General features: G+C 36.9%; 1 protein-coding gene across 7 annotated transcripts in view; it reads right to left on the bottom strand.

Annotated features, from left to right (window-relative positions):
* ZNF438 (zinc finger protein 438) overlaps positions 1-26,993 on the bottom strand; it is a 183,951-nt gene that overhangs the window by 25,478 nt on the left and 131,480 nt on the right. For all 7 annotated transcript variants that reach the window (XM_059404354.1, XM_059404349.1, XM_059404350.1 and 4 more), the window contains one exon: positions 2,046-2,113. In XM_059404354.1, the coding sequence (XP_059260337.1) occupies positions 2,046-2,082 (37 nt within the window). In that variant the 5' untranslated portion in view covers positions 2,083-2,113. The remainder of the gene's footprint in view (positions 1-2,045; positions 2,114-26,993) is intronic.

Here is a 26,993-nt window from a genome sequence, read left to right on the forward strand (position 1 = left end):
TGGGCAGAGTGACTACCACACTGGAGGCACTCGATCAATTGAGCTCTTTTAGTTATTTTTTTCTTTTTCTCTTTAAATTCTGGGCTTGGGGCTCAAGCATCTCTGGTCCCAGAAAAGACTGACAAAGTATTTACGAGTGCTACTGAACTCCTTGCTAGGCTTGAAGGTATCTTATTTTTTGGCTAGGGCCATGGAGGTAACTAAGCTCATGAGGCTCAAGAAGTAGACACACACACAAAAAACCAGAATAAGGCCTGATGAGAAACAAAGGAGGCAGGAGGCATGAGAGGTGACATGAATGACTCTCCCATATTAGATGGAAACCAAGCAGCTCATTGCTTCATTACACAGATTTACCACCTTTTAGAGATGGAGAAGAATATCTAGTAATCCTGGCTTTACTAATGGGGAAACCGAGGCTTACAAACAAAATAAGTTGTCTGAAGTTCCACAGCTAGTTGGCAGTAGATGTGGGAAAGGAGGACAGTTTTCCGGACATTCAGTCCTGTGCTCTTCCTTCTAAGCAGTCACACCACTAGCCCAGATGAACAAGGTGATATCAGCTAGGACACTAAGTTTCCAACTCCTTGATCAGCTACGTACTACTACAGATATCTTCCAAAGGATATACACCAGAAAACACTCATAGGAAATGCATACTTTCTGTTTCTAGTTAGGGTTCTCTCCTTTCTCTCTCACCCCATGCCCTTTCTTGCCCTTGTGCTCAGGACTGGATCTCATGTGAATCTTAAGGACACTTAATCTTCCTTTGGTCAAATGTCTGGACCAGAAGTAAGTCTGAGGTCCACTCTGTATTTACTTCCTTTGGGTCCCCATGGATCATGCTTGGCGTTTTAAGGTACCTGGTACCTGAAGGTACCTGAAGCAGGAGGCAGCCATGTTCATCTCATTGCATCAGCCTCCTCAGATGGAGAGAGCCCAGATATCAATAATGACCATTAAGAGGATAGCCACTATCATCTTACAGTGCCTTGTACACAAGTAGGAATATGCTGGCTGATTCATGTGCATATCTCCTTTCATCTCCATGTGACCATAGGGTAGTACTTACTATGTTCATTTTACAGATTTATAGAGGAGAAATTGGAGTCAAGTGACATATCTAAGGTATGCAATTCAGTGGTAGAACTGAATGTCAGACCTGAACTCTATGCTCTTAACAGTTATGATGCTTCCTTTTGGTAGAGAGATCAAAGAGTGTTTGCTACGGTTAAGGGTTCTTTATAGCGAATTCCCTCATTCATTAAAAGTTATGTCTTCCTTGTAGGAAGCCCAAATTCACATTATTAAAGACATTATTTTTCTCACATACATATCAAAACTTCTCTTCTGTGTAGAAGAGAACATGTAGGGGCAGGTGAAAGACTTGAATTCTTCCTAAAGGTTAGAGTTTGCCCTTGACAGTGACGGAAATTTAATTACTCTTTATTCAGAAAAAACTCTATCTCCACCTATAAACTGCTTTTCTGAAACCTCCAAGAGTTCCTTTTAAAAAAGCCATGACTTTCTTTACAAATCACGTGGGGCTGGATCTGAATAAAGTAATTCCTGTTTCTTTCTAAATGACTATGAGAAGAAACAAGTCAAAGAAATATATTAGTGAATATCCCCTCTCTCTACATTCTACATGTGTGTTGTACGTGTGCATGTGTGTAAGAATATATATATACACATATATAGTCTTCTCATTAAAACATGTCATTCTGTTTCACCAAAATCAATACCTGATAATTGCCGTTGACTTCAATGGGTGCCAACTAACTGCTAACTCATGGCGTGGGTTCTGTGAGCTTTGTGTGGGGATGAGATGGTCCTGCTCTCGGGGAGTTCTCAGTCAAACATACATGTCCTTCATACACTTCAATAATTTACCAAAGGAAATCAACTTTCTGATATAATTAGAATTTTGTTCTCAGTTCCAGGAAATAAATTACCTCTGGTTGGGGGACAGTGGCACTGAATGTGTCAATTTCCACTATTTATAACACACGCATTACCACTTTCCTCAGCATGGTTTATCTTACCTTGATCTTTCGGTGGTACTGAGAGAGAATTCTGCATTATGATATGCTGGACGTGAATAGCAACTTTCCTAGAAAGAACCAAGCACAAATAATAATTAGAAACCAATTCACATGCCTTGTTAATACATACAAACAATGTACATTATAGCTCTTTAAAAACTCTTCCTAGTTTTAATGATCTGAGTAATAAGAAATGGGCTGTACTATTAAGAAACTCATGTTTTTATTTCCTTCTCATTTGCACACAGAAAGGGATGCCCGGAGGGTACTGGTGTAGGCCTGGAGGTGGAAGCAATGACACTGCGAGAGAGGAACTGTACCTGCATCTCTGTCCACCGTAGCAAAAAAAAAAAAAAAAAAAGTAGGCAAAATTAAGATTCCCTAAAAATGCCTGCCAGATTATTATGTTTCATATACTCTATTTAAGAAGAAATAACTCAAATGTTTAGCAATATAGGTAAAGCTAGCATAATTGCACTAATTGCAGTGTATTCATTGGATGAAATATAATTCAGTCATTAAGATACAATTATAAAGATTATGTAGGAAGATGGAAAATGTACTGAATGAACATGGTAAATGACATACACCCTAGGATTACAACTATATAAAAAATAAAAGGGATAGCAAAATGCAGGACAGGAAATAGGTTAAGATGGGGACTGGCCATGTGTCTGTTGAGGCACTTCAGGGCTTTCTGCCTCCAAATTAGCTATTTTCTGAATTGTCTACAATATAATGTATATTCAAAACATCTGAATATAAAAATAAGGCAGTCAAAGACATTGAAAAAAATATAGGTAAATATTTTATAAGCCGTCAAACACAGAAGTGTTTCAAGCATGACACCAAAGACAGAAGCCATTAAGGTAAAGATGGATGAATTCTTCTATTTAAAATTTTAAGTGTTTTAAAATAGAAAATTAGCCAAAGTTAAGAGGCTTGACTTCTACGACAGCCAAGACTGAGTAACAGAGGCCAGATTTATCCTCCTGCCTGAAAAAACCCAAAATATAGACAAAATATGTGAAACAATATTTCAAAAAATTGGACATCAGATCATAAGAGACTGTTCTCCTGGGGGAGAGGAAACAAATGAGAAGAGCCATATGATAACGTTGTAGGAAAGGAGAAACTTGGTGGAGATTCCCAGAGTAATGGAGAAAAGAGAGCTGTGGAAAGAGAAAGAAAGAGCAAAGAAGAGGGTCTCTATCAGGTATTCGCACATGTAACAGATCAGTACATGCAAATAAACTACCTGAGGTCAGGGGAAGATCCAAGCTGCTCTACACTCACAGAAACACAGGGATATCACCCCTTCCTACCAGCCAGACTGAAGACACTCCTAATTCACAGGACGTTGAGTAGAGGATAAAGAAGGTCTTGCCTTAGCAGAGGAAATAATCAAGCCCCACACCAAGCATTTCTCTGATTTCATGTAACAAATTGTAAAGCGAGACTGAAAAGGAACAAACTATTTCCAAGTGCCTTAACTGTACATTTAGAACAGACCTACAAAAACATCCATCACCCAACAACATAAACTTCATATCTGACATGGAATTAAAAATTATCAAGCATATAAAGAAGCAGGAAAACATGAGCCATAATGCAGAAAACAATCAAAACTGACCCTGAACTGACATTCATTAGAATAAGCAGTCAAGAACATTAAGTTCTAACTGTAATTAAGTGAGGACTGTATTTCATATGTTCAAAAAGTTAAATACAGACAGGAAAGATATAAAAAAGACCCACATAAAATTTCCAGAGATGAAAACTCTAACATATAAAAAGAAAATACACTGGATGGGGTTAACAGCATATTATCCATGTCAAAAGAAAATGTTAGCAAACTTGAAAACACAGTAATTATAGATTTTTCAAAATGAAACTCAGGGAGAAGAGAGTAAAAAAGAAAGAGAAGAAAGGAAGAAATGATTAGTGAGGGCTATAGGACAATTCAAAGCAAACAGCCCAATATATATTTGGAGAGAAGAAAAATGGAAGGACAAAAAAATCATTTTAGAAATAATGGGCAGAAATGTTTCCAAACTTGAGTAGAACTATATAAACACACAGACCCAAAAAGCTCAAAACTACCCGAAGCATTAAAAAAACAGTGAAAACTATACCAAAGCATATCATGACCAAATTGCTCAAAACTGCTAAAAATAAAATATTTTTAAAGGCATTCCAAAGATACATTACATACAGAGGATATCCTGTTGGAAACAATGCAAGTGAGAAGATAGTGGAGCCACATCTTTTAAAATACTGAAAAAAAAAAAAAAAATACCCTGTAATGTAGAATTCTATGTTCACAGACAGCATCTTTAAAAAATAAAGGAGAAATGAAGATATTTTATAAATATATAAGCTGAAAAATAGATTACAAGTTCACTCACACTATAAAAATGTGAACAATGTCTAACAATGTTAGATTAGAATATGGATCTATAAATAGGAAGGAAAAATAATAGAAAGTGGAACTGTACAGTAAACATACAAGGCTTTTTTTCCCTTAATAGTTGAATCTCCTAAAAATATAACTATTTGAATTAAAAGAATTAAGGATGCAATGTGGGGTTTATAACATATGTAAAATGATATATGATAACAATCAGACAAAAGTTGAGAAGGGAAAAATATAAGTATACAATTGTAAAGTTCTTTTATTATCAGTGAATTGGTATAATATAACTGCATGGTACATTATGCAAAGTTGAACATGTATATTATACATCTCAAGTCAACAACTAAAATCACATACAAAAAAGAATTTCAGCTAAAAACCAAGAATTAAAAAAATGGAATCACAAAAATACTGTTTTTCAAGGGAATAGAAGAGAATAAAATAGATGGGATATCAAGATGACTAAAACCTAATCATATCAATAATCACATTAATTATAAGTGATACAAATATCTCAATGAAAGATAAAGTTTGGATAAAAATGCAAGAACCAACTATATGTTGCCTATAAGAAAGGCACTTTAAATATGGAGATACAAATAGGTTATAAGTAAAAGAATGGAAAAAGATATATCATGTTAGCACTAGATAAAAGAAAGTTAAGTGGTTATATTAGTATCAGCAAAAGTAGATTATATAGTAATGAATATTACCAGGCATAAAGAAGGTCATTTCATAATTAAACAAAGTCAACTCATCAAAAAGATGTACTAATCCCAAATGTTTATGTTCCAAATAATTGAGCTTCAAAATACATAAAGCAAGAACTAATAGAACTGTAAGGAAAAGTAGAAAATAATTCATAATCAATACTCAGTAAGAGATAGAAAATCACTAAAGATATTAGAGGTCAACTTGACCCAACATTTATAAAACATTCCACCCAATATCACAGAATACACATGGTTTTCAAGTGCACATGAAATATTTATCAAGACAGACCATATTTGGGGTCATAAAGAAAGTCTCTATACACTAAAGAGGATTCAAGTCATATAATGTGTGTTCTCTGACCACAGTGGAATTAAAAAAAACACAAATATTTCCTGGGAAATCTTCAAATATTTGTTAATTAAATCACACACTAACCTATGGATTCAAAGAAGAAATCAAAATGAAAATAATAAAGTTTTTGAACTGAATGAAATGCAAAAACAACATGTCAAAAAGCAGTACACAGAAATTTAGAGTACTAAGCATCTCTTTTAGTAAAGAAAGTAGGCCTCAAGTCAATGACTTGACTTGACTTCTACCTTAAAACCCAGAAAAAGCAAACTTAACCCAAATCAAGTGGAAGAAAAGAAATAAGAGACTGGAGTAAATAAATGAAAGGAACAACAGAAAAATAAGTAAAAATAAATTAAATCAAAAGCAGACTCTTCAAGAATATCAATAAATATAATAAACCTTTAGCTTAATTAATCAAAAGAAAGAAAACACAAATGACCAGTATCAGGAATGGGAGAAGTGACCTCATTATAGATACTACTGCTATTAAAAAGATAACAGGGATCATTACAAACAACATTTTGGCAATAAATTTGATAATTTAAACTAAATGAACAATTCTCCTGAAAGACAAATTACCAAAGTTCATTCAAGAAGTTACCTTATATTTAAAAAAAAACTGAATTTCTAGTTAAAAATCTTCCCTTGAAGAAAACTCTAGTCTGCAGTGGTTGGTTTGCTGGAATGTACTGAATATTAAAAGAAGAAACACTATCAATTATATACAAATTCTTCTAGAAAATTGAAAAAGAGGGGGAATTCTAACAGTCTAATTCTATGAGGTCAATATTATACAGGAACTACACAATATTAAAACCAGGTAAGTCACTAGAAGGCAAGAAACCTCCAGACCAACCTCCCTCAAAACATAAATGCAAAAATTACTAACTAAATTTTAGACCAAAGAAAATACAAAAAGAGAAAACTACAGGTCCTATCCCCGTTGAACACAGATGCAATATATCCTCAATAAAATACTAACAAACTGAATTCAACAATACATTAAAAAAAATTTTCACCATGATCATGTAAGATATATTCCAGGGATACAAGGGTGGTTCAATATTTGCAAATCAATCAATATGATACATCACATTAACCAGAGAAAGGATAAAAACCACATTATCATCTCAATAGATGTAGAAAAAGCATTTGACAAAATACCACATCCATTCCTAATAAAAACCCTCAACAAAGTGGATTAGAGGGAACATATTTCAACATAATAAAGGCCATATTTGAGAAACCTACAGCTAACATCATACTCAAAGGGAAAAACTGAGAGCTTCTCCCCCAAGATCAGAAGCAAGACAAGGATATCCGCTCTCACCACTTTTGTCCAACATAGTATTGGAAGTTCTAGCTGCAGCCATTAGGTAAGAAAAAGAAATAGGAGGCATCCAAACTGGTGAGGAAGAAGTAAAACTTTCACTATTTGCAGATGACATGATATGATATATAGAAAACCTAAAGACTCCAACCAAAAAATAAATAAATAAAAAAGATTCCACTAATAGAATTTATAAATGGATTCAATAAAGTCAAAGGATACAAAATTAATATGCAGAAATCTGTTACATGTCTGTGCCTTAATAATGAAGTAGCAGAAAAATAAATTAAGAAAACAATCTATTTACAATTGCACCAAAAAGAACACGATGCCTAGGAATAAATTCAATCAAGGAGTTGGAAGACCTATACTCTGAAAACTATAACAATGATGAAAGATACTAAAGACAACACAAACAAATGAGAAGATTTTCCATGGTCATGAACTAGAAGAGTATTACTGAAATGTCTACAGTACCCAAAGCAATCACAGTTTCAATGTAATCTGTATCAAAATATCAATAGCATTTTTTCACAGAATTAGAAAAGATAATACTAAAATTTGTATGGAGTGACAAAAGACCCCAAATAGCCAAAGCAATCTTGAGAAAAAAGCACAAAGCTAAAGGTATTGCAATTCCAGATTTCAAACTATATTACAAGGTTACGATAATCAAAACAGTATGGCAGCAGCACAAAAACAGACAAACAGATCAAAAGAACAAACTACGCTAGAAGTAAACCCATTATTATAGGGTCAATTAATCTATGCCAGAGGAGGCAAAAATATACAATAGGGAATAAATAATGTTGAGAAAACTGGACCACTACATGGAACTGGGTCACTTTCTTACATCATACAAAAAAATAAACTCAAAATGGATTAAAGAAATAATTGTGAAACCATAAAACTCCTAGAAGAAAACATAGGTAGTAATTTCTTTGACATCGGCCTGAGCAGCATTTTTTCCCTCAGTCAAGGGAAACAAAAGCAAAAACAAACAAGAAAGTACACCAAAATTTTGCTTTTTGCACAGCAAAAGAAACCAACAGAACAAGGCAGCCTACTTAATGGGAGATATTTGCGTGAAGACTCTTTTTTGGGGGTTATTTTTGCAATATGCATCCTGAGCCTTAAAGTTCCACATTCCTTTTGATTCGGACCTTCCTTCCACTTGGAAAATTATCATTATAATGTGCAAAGCTATACTGCCATCAATCTTAATTATCATCATCTTTAGTACCCTTTTAAAATTCTTCAGGGTGCCATTTAAAATACACACCAAAAGTAAAACCCTAAGTAAATTAACATACAATTTTACAATAAAGCTATTATCAATAATGTTTCTTAAAGTATTTAAAATATGAAAAATGCTTATCATACATTTTTGTATGAAAGGGGCTGGTTATGGAGAGGTATGGCTCAATACTTTTCCCCATGTATGTATGAGAAAAACTACCAAATATTAAAGGGGAATATTTCTTACCTTTTTTTTTTTAAAGATTTATTTATTTTAGAGAGAGAGTGTGTGTGAAAAGGAGAATCTCAATCAGACTCCCCATATGGAGCCTGACACAGGGCTCAATCCCAGGACCCCAGGACCATGATCTGAGCTGAAATCCAGAGTCAGATATTCAACAAACTGAGCCATCCAGGCACCTCTAAAAGGGGCTATTTCTGAATGGGGGATTAAATTACTGTTTTTTTCTTTCCTTTTTATGCTTATGGATATATGACTAAGTTTCCCAAATGAACAAATACTGTCTTTACCATCAGAAAAAAAAAAAGCCAATTCTTTATATTGTTGCTATGGAATGCTATATGAGATAAGGAGTGCTATTAAAATAATTATACCTGTATCTCCAATATTTTGGTATTTAAAGTAGAAAATTTGCTCAAATGGAATCTAATTTCTTCCTCTACCATATAAAGCACTGTTGTATTGAATTCTACTGTAATTATGAAAAATGAACAAATTATGTAATAAATGCACCTATGCTTATTATAGAAAACTTATGAATAATCATAATCTTGCATCTTCTGATTGGGCTGGAAATAAAAGTGCATTATATAAATGTGCTAGAGGAAAAGTGGCATAAAAAGTCACATAAGATCCAAGTAATTTTCAAATATCATATAAGCAAAGTCAATATGCATCTTTACTCAAGGCACCATGATACAGGACTAGCAGTCAGTGGGTCCTTCACAGTAAGTACAATTTCGGATAATTATAACCCAACTTTCTCACTTGAATGCTGAAAGATATAGTAAATAGAAAAATCTACCTGAGAGGAAAAAATATTAACAAATGCAAACAGTGAATGCCATAAATTACAGCAAGATTTAATATAATACACTTTCTAAATGACTCATATGAGTACTCTTAATCTCAGTTAATATGTCATTTTTTAAGGGTTGATTAAAAATGAAGATTAGGTGAATTGGTTACTTGAGAAGTGACAGCTTGATGGTTCTAGAAATGGAAATCTCCCATATATTCCTAGTTAAGGAAAGCTAAGGCAGACGTTGCCTTGTCTTTGTTATGCTAGCTTGCCTTAAAAATTTAGATAAAGAACCATACACAATACATGAAAATCACTGGCTCCATGCTCAGTGAACTCATTAACATTAACCCCGGTGTGAGTATGTGACTAAGTGCATACTTTTTTGTGTGCATATGGCACCAACCAGAGCTGCAATGTGGCTGTTCATATAGATTATTATTTCTAGGGAACCATTTCCTAGAGAAGAAACATGCCTGCCTGATACACTGTCGTTTAGATAAATGCCATAATGCAGAAAAGTGGCCAGGAGAACCTGAAATGTGAAATATTTAAAAATTTTGGGGTGCCTTACCATTGGTAATTTATGAAAGGCTCTTCTTCGTATGTTAAAATAATGTGATTGGGCAGGTGCTCCTCCTATAGGCCTTCCTGTTTTGATTCTAGGGTGACTTTTGATTTTAAAAATTTGTATGGAACTAGAAAAAACTGCGAATTGCTAGGGAAATGTTGAAAAAGAAAAAACAAGCTGGGGGCATCACATTACCCAACTTCAAGCTTTACTACAAAGCTGTGATCACTAAGACAGCATGGTACTGGTACAAAAACAGACACATGGACCAATGGAACAGAGTAGAGAGCCTAGATATGGGTCCTCAACTCTATGATCAAATAATCTTCCACAAAGCAAGAAAAAATAGCCAGTGGAAAAAAGACAGTCTCTTCAATAAATGGGGCTGGGAAAATTGGACAGCTATTGTATAAAAGAATGAAACTCAACCATTCTCTTACACCACACACAAAAATAAATTAAAAATGGATGAAAGACCTCAACGTGAGGCAGGAATCTATCAAAATCCTAGAGGAGAACAGGGGCAGTAACTTCTGTGACATCGGTCACAGCAACTTCTTTCAAGACATGTCTCCAAAGGCAAAGGAAACAAAAGTGAAAATGAACTTTTGGGACTTCATAAAGATAAAAAGCTTCTGCATAGCAAAAAACAAAAAAACAAACCAGTCAACAAAACAAAGAGACAATCCACAGAATGGGAGAAGATATTCACAAATGACACTATAAACAAAGGGCTGATATCCAAGATCTATAAAGAACTCCTAGAGTTAGAAGTAAGATGGTGGAGGAGTAGCAGACTGAAATGATATCAGGTTCTAGGAGTTCAGCTAGGTAGTCATCAAACCATTCTGGACACCTACAAACTCAACAGGAGATAGAAGAGAAGAGCAGCAATTCTAGGAAGAGAAAAGTGACCACCTTCTGGAAGGTAGGATGTGCAGAGAAGTGAATCTGAAGCAATATACAGGAGGAATGACCACGGGGGCGGGGGGGGGGGGCAGGCTCCTGGCAAGCGGTAGAACAGTGGAGTGCAAAATCAAAATTTTTAGAAGTCTACTCCATTGAGGGACATGGCTCCAGAGGCTAAGCAGGGGTGAAGCCCTTGGGAGGACAATGTGGTCTCAAGACCTGCAGGGTCACAGAAAGACCAGAGTTTCTGAGTGTGGCAGAGCTCCCAGGTATCGGAGCAGGGAACCTGGCTAGCAGTGAGTTCATAGCTCACAGTGACTTTAAACTGTGATCCAAGGCACAGCTGGGCCATGCTTTTCAAGCAGGTACCCCACAAGTGGCAGATCTGGAGAGACCCCCCTCATTCCTCCTCTAGGAGAAGTGGCACAGGAGTGAACAGCAGGAATCTGCTGGGTTTGGAGACTCCAAACAGGGCTGTGTGCCAGAGAAAGAAACACTCAGTCACAGGCTGGCTGAGCATGGAGTGAGGCCAGAGACCAGGGAGACGGGAGGGGTTGACTGCTTTTCTCTGAGGGCACACTGAAGAGTCGGGCCCTGAGCTCTCAGCTCCTCCATGCTGGAGATTGGGAGGCTGCCATTTTCATTCACATCCTCCAAAGCTCTATGAAAAGCATTCAGGGACAAAAGCTACTGAGAGCAAACCTGGGCAGATTACTTAGCCTGGCCCCTGAAAGGGCAATGCAATTCCAGCTCAGAAAAAGACATTTGAGAATCCCTGCAATAGGCTCCTCCCCAAGAAGATCAGCAAGAACATCAGCCAAGACAAAGTTTACCATTAACAAGAACAGCAGAACTCCAGAGTTAGGGGAAAGCAACGCATAGAATTCATGGCTTTTCCCCCATGATACTTTAGTCTTGCAAAGTTAAATTAAACAAAAAATTTTTTCTTATTCTATTTTTTAAACTTTTCCTCTTTCCTCTTTTAACGTTTCTTAACTAGTTTATCTTAACAATACCTTTTTAAAAAAATCTTTTAAAATTTTCATTGTTATAGTCATATTTTATCCCTTCATTGTATTTAACCTTGTTTTTTATATACATATAGAGTTTTTTTCTTTAAAATTATGTGATACAATTTCTTCTAACAGATCAAAATATACCCTAAATCTAGCACATGGCTTTGTTCTAGTCTCCAGCCTGATCACATTCTCTCTTCTTTTTTTTCTTTTTCCAAGCAACTTATCAATTACTTTTTTAGGACTTTTAAAAAAATTTTCATCTTTACAGTCACATTCCATACCTTCAACGTGTTTACCCTTATTTTTGTATATGTATAATTTTTCTTTCTTTAAAATTTTGGGAGCTGGTACCTTCTAAAAGACCAGAATACACCCAGAATCAAGAAGGTAGTTCTCTTCTATTCACCAGTCTATTTATTATTAAAATTTTTTTTTTTAATTTTTATTTTTTCCCTCATTCTTCTCCCCTAGTTGTGGGTTTCTTCTGATTTGGTTAGCATATATTTTTCTGGGGTCTTTGTTGCCCTTTTCGTATTTTATTCTCTGGTTCATATATTCTTATCTGGATAAAATGACAAGGTGGAAAAACTCACCACAAAAAAGAGAACAAGAAGCAGTACTGCTAGCTAGGGACCTAATCAATACGGACATTGGTAATATGTCAGAGCTAGAGTTCAGAATGACGATTACCAAGATGCTAGCTGGGCCTGAAAAAGGTATGGAAGATATTAGAGAAAACCTTTCTGGAGAAGTGAAAGAACTAATCAAGTTGAAATAAAATTGAAATCAAGTTGAAATAAAAGAAGCTATTAAGGAGGTGCAATAAAAAATGGAGGTTCTTACTGCTAGCATAAATGAGGCAGAAGAGAGAATTAGTGATATAGAAGATGACAGATAATAAAAAAGCTGAGAAAAAGAGAGATAAACAACTACTGGACCATGAGAGTAGAATTTAAGAGATAAGTGATATCAGAAGAAGAAATGATATTAAAATAATCGGGATCTCAGAGGAAGAAGAAAGAGAGAGAAGAGCAGGAGGTATATTGGAGCAAATTATAGCAGAGTATTTCCCTAATTTGCAATGGGAACAAGCATCAAAATCAAGGAGGCACAGAGAACCCCCCCCTCAAAATCAATAAAAATAGGTCCAAAACCCTCATCTAATAGTAAAACTTACAAGTCTTAGTGACAAAGAGAAAATCCTAAAAGCAGCTTGGGACAAGAAGTCTGTAACATACAATACTAGAAATATTAGATTGGCAGCTGACGTAACCACAGAGACCTGGCAGGTCAGAAAGAACTGGCATGATATATTCAGAGCACTAAATGAGAAACCTATGCAGCCAAGAATACTATATCCAGCTAGCCTATCACTGAAAACAGGAGAGATAAAAAGCTTCCAGGACAAACAGAAACTAAAGATTTTGCAAACACCAAGCCAGCCTTACAGGAAATATTGAAAGAGAGAGCCTATACAGAGACAATATACACTAATAGTCACCTTATAGGCAATACAATGGCACTAAATTCATGTCTTTCAATTGTTACCCTGAATGTAAATGGGTTAAATGCCCCAATCAAAAGAGACAGGGTATCAAAATGGATATAAAAAAAAGACCCATTGATATGTTGTCTATAGGAAACACATTTTAGACCCAAAGACACCTCCACCTCCAGATTTAAAGGGGGGGGGGGATGGAAAATAATTTACCATGCTAGTGGACATCAAAAGAAAGCTGGAGTGGCAATCCTTATACCATATCAATTAGATTTTAAACCAAAGACTATAATAAGAGATGAAGAAGGACACTATATCATACCTGAAGGGTCTGTCCAACAAGAAGATCTAACAACTTTAAATATCTATGCCCCTAACATGGAAGGAGCCAATTATATAAACCAATTGATAACAAAATCAAAGAAACATATTGACATTAATACAATAAAAGTAGGGGGCTTTAACAATCCCCTCACTGAAATGGCCAGATCATCTAAGCAAAAGATCAACAAGGAAATAAAGGCCTTAAATGACACACTGGATAAGATGGACATCACAGATATATTCAGAACACTCCATCCCAAAGCAAAAGAATACACATTCTTCTCTAGTGCACATGGAACATTCTCCAGAATAGATCACATCCTGGGTCACAAATCAGGTCTCAGCCAGTACCAAAAGACTGGGATCATTCCTTGCATATACTCAGACCACAATGTTCTGAAGCTAGTACTCAATCACAAGAGGAAAGTAGGAAAGAACTCAAATATATGGAGGCTAAAGAGCATCCTATTAAAGAATTGAATGAATGGGTCAAGCAGAAAATTAAAGAAGAATTAAAAAAAATTCGGGGAAACAAATGAAAATGAAAACACAACTGTTCAAAACCTGTGGGACACAGCAAAGGCGGTCCTGAGAGGAAAGTATATAGTGATACAAGCCTTTCTCAAGAAACAAAAAAGGTCTCAAGTACACAACCTAACCCTACAGCAAAGGAGCTGAAGAAAGAACAGCAAAGAAAGCCTAAACCCAGCAGAAGAAGATAAATAAGAAAGATAAGAGCAGAAATCAATGAAATAGAAACCAAAAGAACAGTAGAACAAATCAACAAACATAGGAGCTGGTTCTTTGAAAGAATTAATAAGATTGATAAACCCTGGCCATACTTATCAAAAAGAAAAGAGAAAGGACCCAAATAAATAAAATCATGAATGAAAGAGGAGAGATCACAACCAGTACCAAAGAAATACAAAAAATTATAAGAACATATTAGGAGCAACTATATGCCAGCAAATTTGACAATCTGGAAGAAATGGATGCATTCCTGGAGACATATAATCTACCAAAAGTGAACCAGGAAGAAACAGAAAACCTGAACAGACCCATAACTTGTAAGGCGATGAAAGCAATCATCAAAAATCTCCCAACAAACACGGGCCCAGGGCCAGACAACTTCCCAGGGAAATTCTACCAAACATTTAAAGAAGAATTAACACCTATTCTTATGAAACTCTTCCAAAAAATAGAAATGGAAGGAAAACTTCCAAACTCATTTTATGAGGCCAGCATTACCCTGATCCTAAAACCAGACAAAGACCCCATCAAAAAGGAGAATTACAGACTAATATCCTTCATGAACAGATGCAAAAATTCTCACCAAAATACTAGCCCATAGGATCCAACAGTACATTAAAAGGATTATTCACCACAACCAAGTGGGATTTATTCCTGGGCTGCAAGGTTGGTACAACATCTGCAAATCAATGAGATAGAATATATTAATAAAAGAAAGAACAAGAAATGTGTAATACTCTCAATAGATGCTTAAAAAGCATTTGAAAAAGTACAACATCCTTTCTTGATCAAAACTCTTTCAAGCGTAGGGACAGAGGGTGTAAACCTCAATATCATCAAAGCCATCTATGAAAAACCTATAACGAATATCATTCTCAATGGGGAAAAACTGAGAGCTTTTCCCCCGAGGTCAGGAACACGACAGGACTGTCCACCATCACCACTGATATTCAACATAGTACAAGAAGTCCTAGCTTCAGCCATCAGACAACAAAAACAAAAGCCATCTGAATCGGCAAAGAAGTCAAACTCCTGCAGATGATATGATACTTTATGTGGACAAGCCAAAAGATTCCACTCCAAAACTGCTAGAACTCATACAGGAATTCAGTAAAGTGGCAGGATATAAAATCAATGCACAGAAATCACTTGCATTTCTATACACCAACAGCAAGACAGAAGAAAGAGACATTAAGGAGCCAATTCCATTTACAAGTGCACCAAAACCCAGAAGATACCCAGGAATAAATCTAACCAAAGAGGCAAAGAATCTGTACTCAGAAAACTATAATGTACTCATGAGAGAAATTGAGGAAGACACAAAGAAATGAAAAACGTTCCATGCTCATGGACTGGAAGAACAAATATTGTGAAAATGTCTATGCTACCCAAAGCAATCTATACATTTAATGCAATCCCTATCAAAATACCATCAATTTTTTTCACAGAAATGTAACAAATAATCCTAAAATTTATATGGAACCAGAAAAGACCCCGAATAGCCAGAGGAATGTTGAAAAAGAAAGCCAAAGTTGGTGGCATCACAATTCCAGACTTCAAGCTCTATCACAAAGTTGTTATCATCAAGACAGCATGGTACTGGCACAAAACACAAAGACACATAGATTAATGGAACAGAATAGAGAGCCCAGAAATAGACCCTCAACCCTAAGGTCAGCTAATCTTTGACAAAGCAGGAAAGAATGTCCAATGGAAAAAAGACAGCCTCTTCAACAAATGGTGTTGGGAAAATTTGACAGCCCCATGCAGAAAAATGAAAGTGGACCATTTCCTTATACCACACAGAACAATGGACTCAAAATGGATGAAAGACCTCAATGTGAGATAGGAATCTAACAAAATCCTTGAGGAGAACACAGGCAAACCTCTTCGAGCTAAGCTGCAGCAACTTCTTCCTAGAAACATCGCCAAAGGCAAGGAAAGCAAGGGCAAAAATGAACGATTGGGACTTCATCAAGAAAAAGGCTTTTGCACAGCAAAGGAAACAATCAACAAAACCAAAAGACAACTGACAGAATGGGAGAAGATATTCACAAATGACATATCAGATAAAGGGCTAGTATCCAAAATCTATTAAGAATTTAACAAACTCAATACCCAAAGAGCAAATAATCCAATCAAGAAATGGGCAGAGAACATGAACAGACATTTCTACAGAGAAAACATCCAAATGACCAACAGACAAATGAAAAAGTGTTCAGCATCACTTGGCATCAGAGAAATACAAATCTAAACCACAATGAAATACCACCTCGCACCAGTCAGAATGGCTAAAACTAACAAGTCAGGAAACGACAGATGTTGGCAAGTATGTGTAGAAAGGGGAACCCTCCTACACTGTTCGTGGGAATGCAAGCTGGTGCAGTCACTCTGGAAAATGGCATGGAGGTTCCTCAGAAAGTTGAAAATAGAGCTACCCTACGACCTAGCAATTGCACTACTGGGTATTTACCCTAAAGACACGAATGTTGATCTGAAGGGGCACATGCACCCAAATGTTCATAGCAGCAATGTCCACAATAGCCAAACTATGCAAAGAGCTAAGATGCCCTTCAAAGACGACTGGATAAAGAAAATACAGTTGATAATATACAAGGGAATATTAAGCAGCCATCAGAAAAGATGAATACCCAACTTTTGTATCAACATGGACAGGACTGGAGGAGATTATGCTGAGTGATATAAGTCAAGCAGAAAAAGTCAATTATCATATGGTTTCACTTACTTGTGGAGCATTAGGAATAACACTGCGGACATTAGAAGAAGGAAAGGCAAAGTAAATTGGGGTAAATTGGAGGGAGAGGTGAAGCATGAGAGACTGTAGATTGTGAGAAACAAACTGAAGGTTTTGGAGGGGAGAGGAGTGAGCCTGGTGGTGGGTATTAAGGAGGGCACGCATTTCATGGAACACTAGGTGTGGTGCATAAACAATGAATCTTGGAACACTGAAAAAATAATATTACATGCTAGGTTTGATGCTAGAACTGGAGTGGGTAAGTCCACAGGTGAGAGCTTCACCAACACTAACTGTTCTGCACTGAGTGCCTATTATGCTGTGACCTACCAGGTATTCACACATACCTCTTAGCCTCACCTGAGGATCAGCAGTTAGCATCTTTCAAGTAAGAAACGCAGGCTCAAAGAAATGAAGTGACATGTGCCAGGTCACTAGGATGAGCCAGAATTAATGTCCTCAGGTGTGTGTCTGATTCTTAAATTCCTTTTTTTTTTTAAAAAGATTTTATTTATTTATTTGACAGAGAGCGATCACAAGTCAGCAGAGAGGCAGGCAGAGGGATGGGGGGAAGCAGACTCCCTGATGAGCAGAGAGCCGATGCGGGCCTTGATCCCAGGACCCTGAGATTATGACCTGAGCCGAAGGCAGAGGCTTAACCCACTGAGCCACCCAGGTGCCCCTGATTCCTAAATTCTTATACATGTTCCTGCTCTCCTACATGCAGTTTCTCCCTCCCTCTCCACCCTTCCTCCCTTTTTTTCTGATGCACACATGAATGCACACACAAGTATGCACCAAGTCAATGGAAATATGCAGAGAACCTTTTTGTGCTAGATACTAGAATCAACGAAAAATCAGGGAAACAAAGAATGGGAACAAAGTAATGGGGAAATGTGATTTAGGGAAGCTGGGAAAGGAGTGAACTTGCGGAATAAAAGAATTCAGAGAGAAATGATAGTCATCTTTGATAATATGAAGAGAAGTTACTTGGAAGAAGGATTGGAGGGATCCTCTGGAGCTCCAGCAAAGACCAGTGAGGGAAACACATAAGAGGGCAAATTTAGCCTGCATATAAGGAAGAAATTCCTCATGACTACTGATATTCAACTCTGGAACCTAGCGCAAGGCGTGCTATGAGACATATTAAATTCTGTTACCCAAGAAGTTCAGGGAGAAGCTGACTGAAGCTTTGGTTTTCCACCCTAAGAATACATACACTATACCTTAGGAACATAGCAGCGAAGGACTGAGAAAGGTTGTATAACCCCAAACAACACATAACTGAAAATGCCACCTTCTTTTATGTATTAAGGAAATGAAACTGATCATGCTACAGAGGAGGAAAAAAAGGAACTGCTGGACTGAACTCATACTTGTGAAGTATTCAATGCTGTTCCTGTCCTTTATATACGCAGGTCTTGTTTGAACAAATGAAATGCACCTGAGGATGAATTTTCCTAGCTTGACTTAAGTAATTTCATGTGTCTACCACATATCTCTATTTTTTTTTAGCTTTCAAATCAATTTTATTGAGATATAATTTGCATAGAACAAACATATACTCCTGTGTACTAATCACATTCTTTATTCATATTAGGGACCCAGCTGGTAGGACAGAGTGCCCCTTCCAGGACTCGCTAATCCTGCAGACAGCAAACAACTCCCCTGTGAACACTCATTTCATATGCAAACAAATCAATCCAGAGTTCATATCCCCAAACAACTCTATTACTTTACTGTCACCCAACTTGCCAACATTTTCCCTGGCCTAAATCACACCAGGGCCAGGTACCAGACAGCCAGGTACCAGACAACCTTACAGCCTGGAGCTGCTGAAATAATTCAAACTAGCCAATCGTAAACTGTTTTATCTGCCTTACCTCTCCCAGGAAAACCACAATAAAGGCTCTAACCCATGCCTTCCCATAGCTCCTTCTGCCTCCTGTCCAACCCTGGAACTTCCCAACCTGTGCCCTCTCCTCTTAGGAGCTGTTAAGAGAGAAATTCCTTTTTCAAAGGTGGTTTTCCCTGTGTCTTTCACCCCACCATATCTGAAACAAATCCCAGATATATTTTAAGAAAAAACAGAATGGGAATATCAGTTTGGAAAGTTCCCTCATTACCTGAAGACGTTCCCTTGTGTTCTTTGTAGTCAATCTCCACACTCCTCATCACTAGACCCAGGCAGTCACTGATGCTTTCTGTCACTATAATTAGCTTTGCTTGTTCAAGGATTTTATATCACTTCATATCAATCAAACAGTAGGAATTCTCTTCTTGTACACAGCTAATCATTCTTTTCTCTTGTTGAACAGTATTCCATCCTATGTCTGTACCACTACTTGTTTATCCATAAACACTGATGGGCATTTTTCTTGTTGCCAATTTTGGGCTCTCATGTAAATATTGTTACAGATATTTGTGTCCAAGTCTGTGTGTAGATAAATGTGTTCGCATCTCAGATGAAAGCCTATGAGTAGAATTTAGCTGAGGGTGGTATATTAACTGTATATTTAACTTTATAAGTAATCAATTGCTTGTTTTCCAAAATAGTTATCAATTCCATTGATTTAAAAAACTACCTCTTGTAGGCAATGATCGAATTCATGTTTTTTGAGATCTTTACATAAGTAAGAGGAACTGAATCCCTTAAGGTTCCATTTTGTTAAAATAATATAAGCTTACAGTACATAAATTTTGACTAATAGCAGTATTCATCATTTGCATTTGCTCAATTGTAATAAGAGCTTATTCCTATCTCTGTCCTACTTAAGAAACAAATAATAAAATTCTCAAATTGGTACTAAAGGATAAAGGAAAGCTGAAAGAGAATCTATAAATTTTGATCCACTTAGAAAATTCTTAATGCTTCATTAATATAATGTATTAATATTTGACAATCTCCTTCCTTCCCTAAATGACTGCATACTGCTAATGAGTTCAGTAAGAAAGCCCCTCTTTAAATTCAGATATTTCTGAATGTCAGCCACTGACAGAATCAAGTGCTTTACAGAGTCATCCTGGGGGAACTAATTTGTTTAAGACCCCTCAAGGTAACTTCTTTTCTACTTAGAGTTGGGGAAACTTTTGAAATACAAAGTCCCATTTCCCCCAATTTTTTAGATGTGTTGTTAAGGTGGTCTCACCAGATGCTCACTACTGCTCTCCAAACCAAAAAACCCTACAAGACTAGATTGACCCTTGATTATCAGGACCATGTCCCAGCCCAATCTCAATGAGTTAAGTCCAATGTAATGAGCTAAAGGCTGTAAAAGGATCAGCAAACTGAGTAAGAAGATGAATGTTTTAAATGGAAACTTCTTATTGTGTGGCCTTGGAGACGTCATTTTATCCTTTTTCCTGTTTCAGTTTCCCCAAATTAGGAAGGGAGAGATGATAATACATAACTGGACTGACTGATTAGAAAACACTAAACTAGAGTGGTTGCACCAACTTGCATTCCCACCAACAGTGTAGGAGGGTTCCCCTTTCTCCGAATCCTCGCCAGCATCTGTCGTTTCCTGACTTGTTGATTTTAGCCATTCTGACTGGTGTGAGGTGATATCTCATTGTGGTTTTGATTTGTATTTCCCTGATGCTGAGTGATATGGAGCACTTTTTCATGTGTCTGTTGGCCATCTGGATGTCTTCTTTGCAGAAATGTCTTTTCATGTCCTCAAAATGTTGAAAATAGAACTGCCCTATGACCCAGCAATTGCACTACTGGGTATTTACCCTACAGACACAAACGTAGTAATCCGAAGGGGCACGTGCACCCGAATGTTTATAGCAGCAATGTCCACAATAGCCAAACTATGGAAAGAACCTAGATGTCCATCAACAGATGAATGGATCAAGAAGATGTGGTATATATACACAATGGAATACTATGCAGCCATCAAAAGAAATGAAATCGTGCCATTTGCGACAACATGGATGGAACTAGAGTGTATCATGCTTAGCGAAATAAGTCAATGGGAGAAAGACAACTATCATATGATCTCCCTGATATGAGGAAGTGGTGATGCAACATGGGGGCTTAAGTGGGTAGGAGAAGAATCAATGAAACAAGATGGGATTGGGAGGGAGACAAACCATAAGTGACTCTTAATCTCACAAAACAAACTGAGGGTTGCTGGGGGGAGGGGGGTTGGGAGAAGGGGGTTGGAGTTATGGACATTGGGGAGGGTATATGCTTTGGTAAGTGCTGTGAAGTGTGTAAACCTGGCGATTCACAGACCTGTACCCCTGGGGATAAAAATATATGATTATAAAAAATAAAAAATTTAAAAAAATTTAATTAAAAAAAACTACATATTGTATGTATAAAACCAAAGAAAAACATGAAATATGGATTAGAAAACAAACAAAAAAAGAAAACACTAAACTAGATCTTATGTGTTGAAAATACACTGTAAAACAAAACAAAACAAAATAAAACAAAACAACTATTCCAAAAAACAGTGCGTTCTATGTTAACCAAGTTCTCCAGGATTTCTTCCAAAAGTAAAGAAATGGTTATACTATCTTTGGCATTTCCAAGGGAAAAAAGGAGATACAGTAGAATATATTTAGAAACACAAACAACGTTCTTTTCTTTCTTTCTTTCTTTCTTTTTTTTTTTTTAAGATTTAATTTATTTATTTGACAGAAAGAGAGAGAGAGAGATCACAAATAGGCAGAGAGGCAGGCAGGGAAAGGGGAGGAAGCAGGCTCCCTGCTGAGCAGAGAGCCCAATGCAGGGCTTGATCCCAGGACCCTGAGATCATGACCTGAGCCGAAGGCAGAGGCTTAACCCACTGCACCATCCAGGCATCCCAACAATGTTATTTTCAACTCTAAGATCTAACCATTTGCTCTCATAAAGTGCACGTAGATATAGAATACTCAGGTTCCTTACCACGTGCTGTACATATGACTGAACAATGCAGGATGTTGAGGAGGGCATTTTTCTGTCTCAATCAAAATCTATTCAGGAAAATATGTTCTAGCCTGAGACCTTCATTTCTTTTCCCTTCACAGGATTTCTATACAATTTCTTCCAACTCCTATGGCTCTAAGTACAACTCTACATTTAGATTTCCAGTTTCCAGGTGCCAGGGTGAAATGTTCTCTGCTTACTACGTATCTCCACTTGCCTACCTGAAGACTGAATGTAGCTCCTGCTTCCTCTGAAAATGTTCTTCAAAATTATCGCCTCTACTCCAAACCCATTACTGCCTTAGGTCAGGATTTGTTGCTATTATAATAGCTTCCTCAATTGTCTCCTTGCTTCCTGGCTTCCATCTTTTCAACTATTCTTTGTGATATAGCTAGAAATCTCCCTCCTCCTTTTTAATGAAAACAATTTTTATTTTATTTAGATTTGTTGAGGTATGATAGAACTGTACATAGAGTGTACAATATGATGACATGACATGTATATACTTTGTGAAATGGTTACCACAATCAGGGTAATTAACATATCCCATCATCTCACAGAGTTACGTGCGCGTGCACTGTCAACATTTAAGGTCTCCTTTTAGCAATTTCAAGGAAGCAACACAGTATTACCAACTATAGCTGCCATGTTGTACGTTAGATCCCCAGAGACAAGTACTTTTCAATTCTCAGAGCTGATTTTTCTGGCATTTGTATCTCTGTATCTGTGGATAACATGCTTATGATTTTACTTCTTGACTGGCCAGTTTTAGGCAGTATCTACTGTTGCTCCACTGTGGAGTAGGGAGGACTATCTGTATTTTTCTCTCCCCATCAACAAAAGTCCTGCTTAATCATTTTTCTGAGTATAGAATTGCAGGTTGAAATTTAAAGGCATTGTTTCACCATCTTTCGGTTTCCAATGTTGGTGTTAACAAATCCAAAGTTATTTGTGGTCCTTTTTATGCAGTCTGTTTTTATTTTTTCTCTGTGGAAACAATGTTTAGAAATTTCACAATTTTGTATCTCAGCATATTTTCATCCATTTGCCAAGTGCTTGGTGGGCCTTTTCAATCTGGAAACTCTTATATTCAGATCCTTGGTTATCCAATTGTTTTTTGAGATTTCTTAACTTACTTTTCTCTGTCTCTCCCCCTCCCCCAGCCCACCGCCCCAAACTCTTATTATTCAGATGTCCACCCTCCCTGGACAGCTACACTTTGTTTCCCCTTCTTCCTATGTTTTCTCTCTTTTATTTTTTCTCTTCCTGGAAAAATATATCTTCCAGTGTTTCAACAGAGTTCCAACTGTCATCTTTACCCAGTGGTCCACAATTTTTTTTTTTTTTTAAAGTAATCTCCATACCCAGTCTGAAGCTCAAACTTATAACCCCAAGGATCAAGGATCACATGCTCCATCTACTGAGGCAGCCAGGCACCCACCATGAATGGTCTTTTTAATGCAAATCCTGCTTTTCCTAGCCCTCAACTCCTTCAGTGGCTCCCTGTTGTTCACAAGATAAAGTCCAACCTCTTTTGCACAGCACATGAAGCCTTCCACACACTGGCTTATGGGGTCACTGATGCTACATTATTAAGAGCTGCATCTCCAAGGCAACCAAACGGGTCGACTCACTCATAGGCCTCCACAATTCTTCATGGAAAGGCCTTCTCTCCCCTGTCTTGTTACATAATTCCTATTTATCTTCCTCTGCAATGTCCACCTGGCCAATTCAAGTTATTTTTATTGCTCTGTCCATTATCTTCCAACACACTTTGGCTCTCTCATAGCATACAGCATCTGTTTAAACCTGTCTATTTTCCCCTTAATTTTGTAATTTTCTTGACAGCAGGGACAATGTCATATTTATCTCTGTATTTCCAGAATCTAGAAGTGACTGGTCCTTAAGAAGGTTTAGTAAATATTTACTGAATGAATAAAAGTCACTAGTCCTATAAAAACAATAGTGCTAAAAATTATTTAATAATACATGCACAGTTTTATCTAGTGCTTTTCATACCATTTAAATCTTTCAGTTTGCAATAGTAAGTTCCTAAAATTCTGAGTAATCTTTTCATGAATAGTGATTTCTAAAATCTGAAGCAGTATCTTTTAATTTTGCCATTATTATACTTTTCCATAACTTAAAGTGACAGATAATTGACTAAATTAATTTTTTCAGTAGTAAATTTTCTTTGATCATGACAGATTGCCTGGTTGTGTTTTTAGAAGGACTGAAACACTCCTAAAATGACTTAAAAATTATCTTACATAACTGTGAAAAAAGAAAAAAGTCCCACTTTCAATTTCTCTAGTACCAGGCTGGGGCCTTTCAGACAGATCAACACTGTTCTACGTGTCATCACCTACCAATAAAAAGTCCCAGGAAAAAATGATTCCCAGCCTTATCTCTAAGTGCAATTTGCTGATGCTGCAGCTTTTTTGTTAAAAGGTCTTTTTTTTTTTTTCAAAGATTTTATTTATTTATTTGACAGAAATTACAGGCAGGCGGAAAGGCAGGCAGAGAGAGAGCAGGAAGCAGGCTCCCCGCTGAGCAGAGAGCCCGATGCGGGGCTCGATCCCAGAACTCTGGGATCATGACCTGAGCCGAAGGCAGAGGCTTTAACCCACTGAGCCACCCAGGTGCCTCGGTCTTAGTGCTTTTTAGTCCAATTTAAAGACACTCAAGTTTTGGCAAGTTTTAACAAACAGGCATCCTTCCATTTCTTATTTCTTCAAACGTAAAAGATACAGATAAAAGAAAAATATTTGGGTGTTTCTACACCAATGAGAGCATCCTTAGAATTTCCCGCCTGGATTCTCAATGCTCAAAGAATGAAGATGTTCAGGCCAGTGAAGTTAGTATTATGAAGAAGATGAAAGCAACGTGAAAAGAACTGCACCATCTGGTAATAAATGACACTCATCAGTAAAAGAAATGCATAAAATAAAGATGCTGTCATTTACACATTCATGATATAGATACATATTGTGAAACTGTTCATTATTTCACTCCCTTGGATCATTCAGGCTGGTGGTGCTTCAATCAGTTTAGATTTAATTCATTACTTAGAAATAATCGTATCTCCGCCATTAGTGCTCTTCTGTCTACATTCAGTGATGCAATCATCTTTAAACGAAGCAGGTTTACAGCAAATTAGTATAATTTCAAAATCATTTTAGGTTCCTCAGATTCTTTTTCTCTCCTAAATCTTACCTGTGGCCAAGCTCCACTGTGTTTTGGTTTCATCACCATGGACCCACTGGTGTGATTTCAACAGACTCTAGTTCTACCTCGTGTGTCTCTTCCTTTCTCACCTGCTTGCAGCACTGCCAGGAAAGGCCATTTCTCTCTCAGCCCTGCTCCCATCTTTAGCTTTTTTCTTCCTCCTCTACAGTGTCTGCATTAAATTAAAATCCCATCAATTAGCTTTACAATGACTGTTTCAATTAAAGAAAAAAAACCCACATCACTGCTCTATTTCCTGCTAACTTCATCCATATTTTTTATGTTCTTGTGGGTGTGTGAGCGGCTGCTAACAAATGATTCTGTGATTTTTCTTCCTCTTCTCAAATAATTCAAACTTTCATCCTTTCCCTGGAGCACTCTAGTCACAGATTTACCTTTTCAGCATCAGCTAAATTTTTGTTATTTTATGCCCCCCATGGCATTTGTCTAATACTTAGGTTATCAGAAAATGATTATCTCCAAAATGGAAAAAGTGAAACAAAAATGAACAAGCCTCCCTCTCATTCTATAAACCTGTATTCCTTCCTCAGAGGCAACAGCTCTTAGCACCAGTGTGGGTCTCCTTTCAGAAATAGTCTGTGTATGACTTTCTCCTCTCCCCAAATCAGGGCAGATGATATATGCTACTCTTTTTTCATTTAATATATTTTCAAGAGCTCTCCATATCAGCACTTATGGATCCTCTTCATCCCCCCCCCCCTTTTTTAAGATTCAGCTTTTTAAAGATTTTATTTATTCATTTATTTTAGGAATGGGGGAGCAGAGGCAGAGGGACAAGCAGACTCCATGCTGAACATGGAGCCAAAAGCGGGGCTTGATCCCATGACTCTGAGATCATGACCTGAGCTGAAATCAAGAGTTGGACGCTCCACTGACTGAGCCAGCCAGGTGCCTCCTCTTCATTCTTTCTAAAGGCTGTCTAGTATTTCATTGCATAGACCCACAACTTCTTAACCATTTACCCACTGACTGACAATGAGATTGTTCTCAGTCTTTTGCTCTCAAAAAACAAAGCTACTGTGTGCATTCTTACACCATGTAAGTCCATCTGTGGGATGAAAGCACAGTAAGGAGTTTCTTAGGTTGATTTAAAATTTTTATGGATATTACCAAATCGTCACTCAAAGAAGTTATACTGACTCAGCCAACAACATATGAGAATGCTTCTTAAGCACTATTTGCAAAAATTGCCACAGGAATTTTTCAGTCAGCTATCCAAAAGTTTCAAAGTGTCCAGCATGCCTAGATATTTTTCTCAGCTCTAGTTGAATATTAAAAACACTGCTCTTTGTTGAGATATACAAACACTGACAATAAAATGAAAATCAAGTTTCAAAGCTCAAGGATTTAGAAAGCTGATTGTTTATGGAAAATCCCTGACAGACTAAAGAGGAAAAAAGAGTCAGTTGTAAGAGAAAGTGCTGCTGCCCAGTATCACCCAAAGGAAGTGGGTATTAATGTCATGGTCCATCACCCATTAGTTGGTGTCGGTACATTCTTGCCATGAAACGAGAAGACAAAGTGATTTCCTAATTGAAAAAGACAAACCAGATAAAATAATAGCAGGAAAAAATCCTACATATATGAAAAAGAGCCTTTTAAAAATGCTTTTCATTACAAGACACCACAGAATGTATAGGTGTAGTTTAAAGGATAATTTTATAGCATAAAAATGGTGCTCCTTTGTCTAATATGAAATGGTGTCTTGACTGAGGTGTTACCAGCTGAGGATCAGGTGAACCCAATTAACCCAATTTTTACTTGCCCGTACTAAGTGGTTTATTTTAGATGTATACTACTCCCTAAATCCTTTAGGGTACAACATAGAAAACCATAAACAGGCTATAAAGGTC

The sequence above is a fragment of the Mustela nigripes genome, chromosome 6 (genome assembly GCF_022355385.1).
Source record: "Mustela nigripes isolate SB6536 chromosome 6, MUSNIG.SB6536, whole genome shotgun sequence".
Taxonomy (NCBI): domain Eukaryota; kingdom Metazoa; phylum Chordata; class Mammalia; order Carnivora; family Mustelidae; genus Mustela; species Mustela nigripes.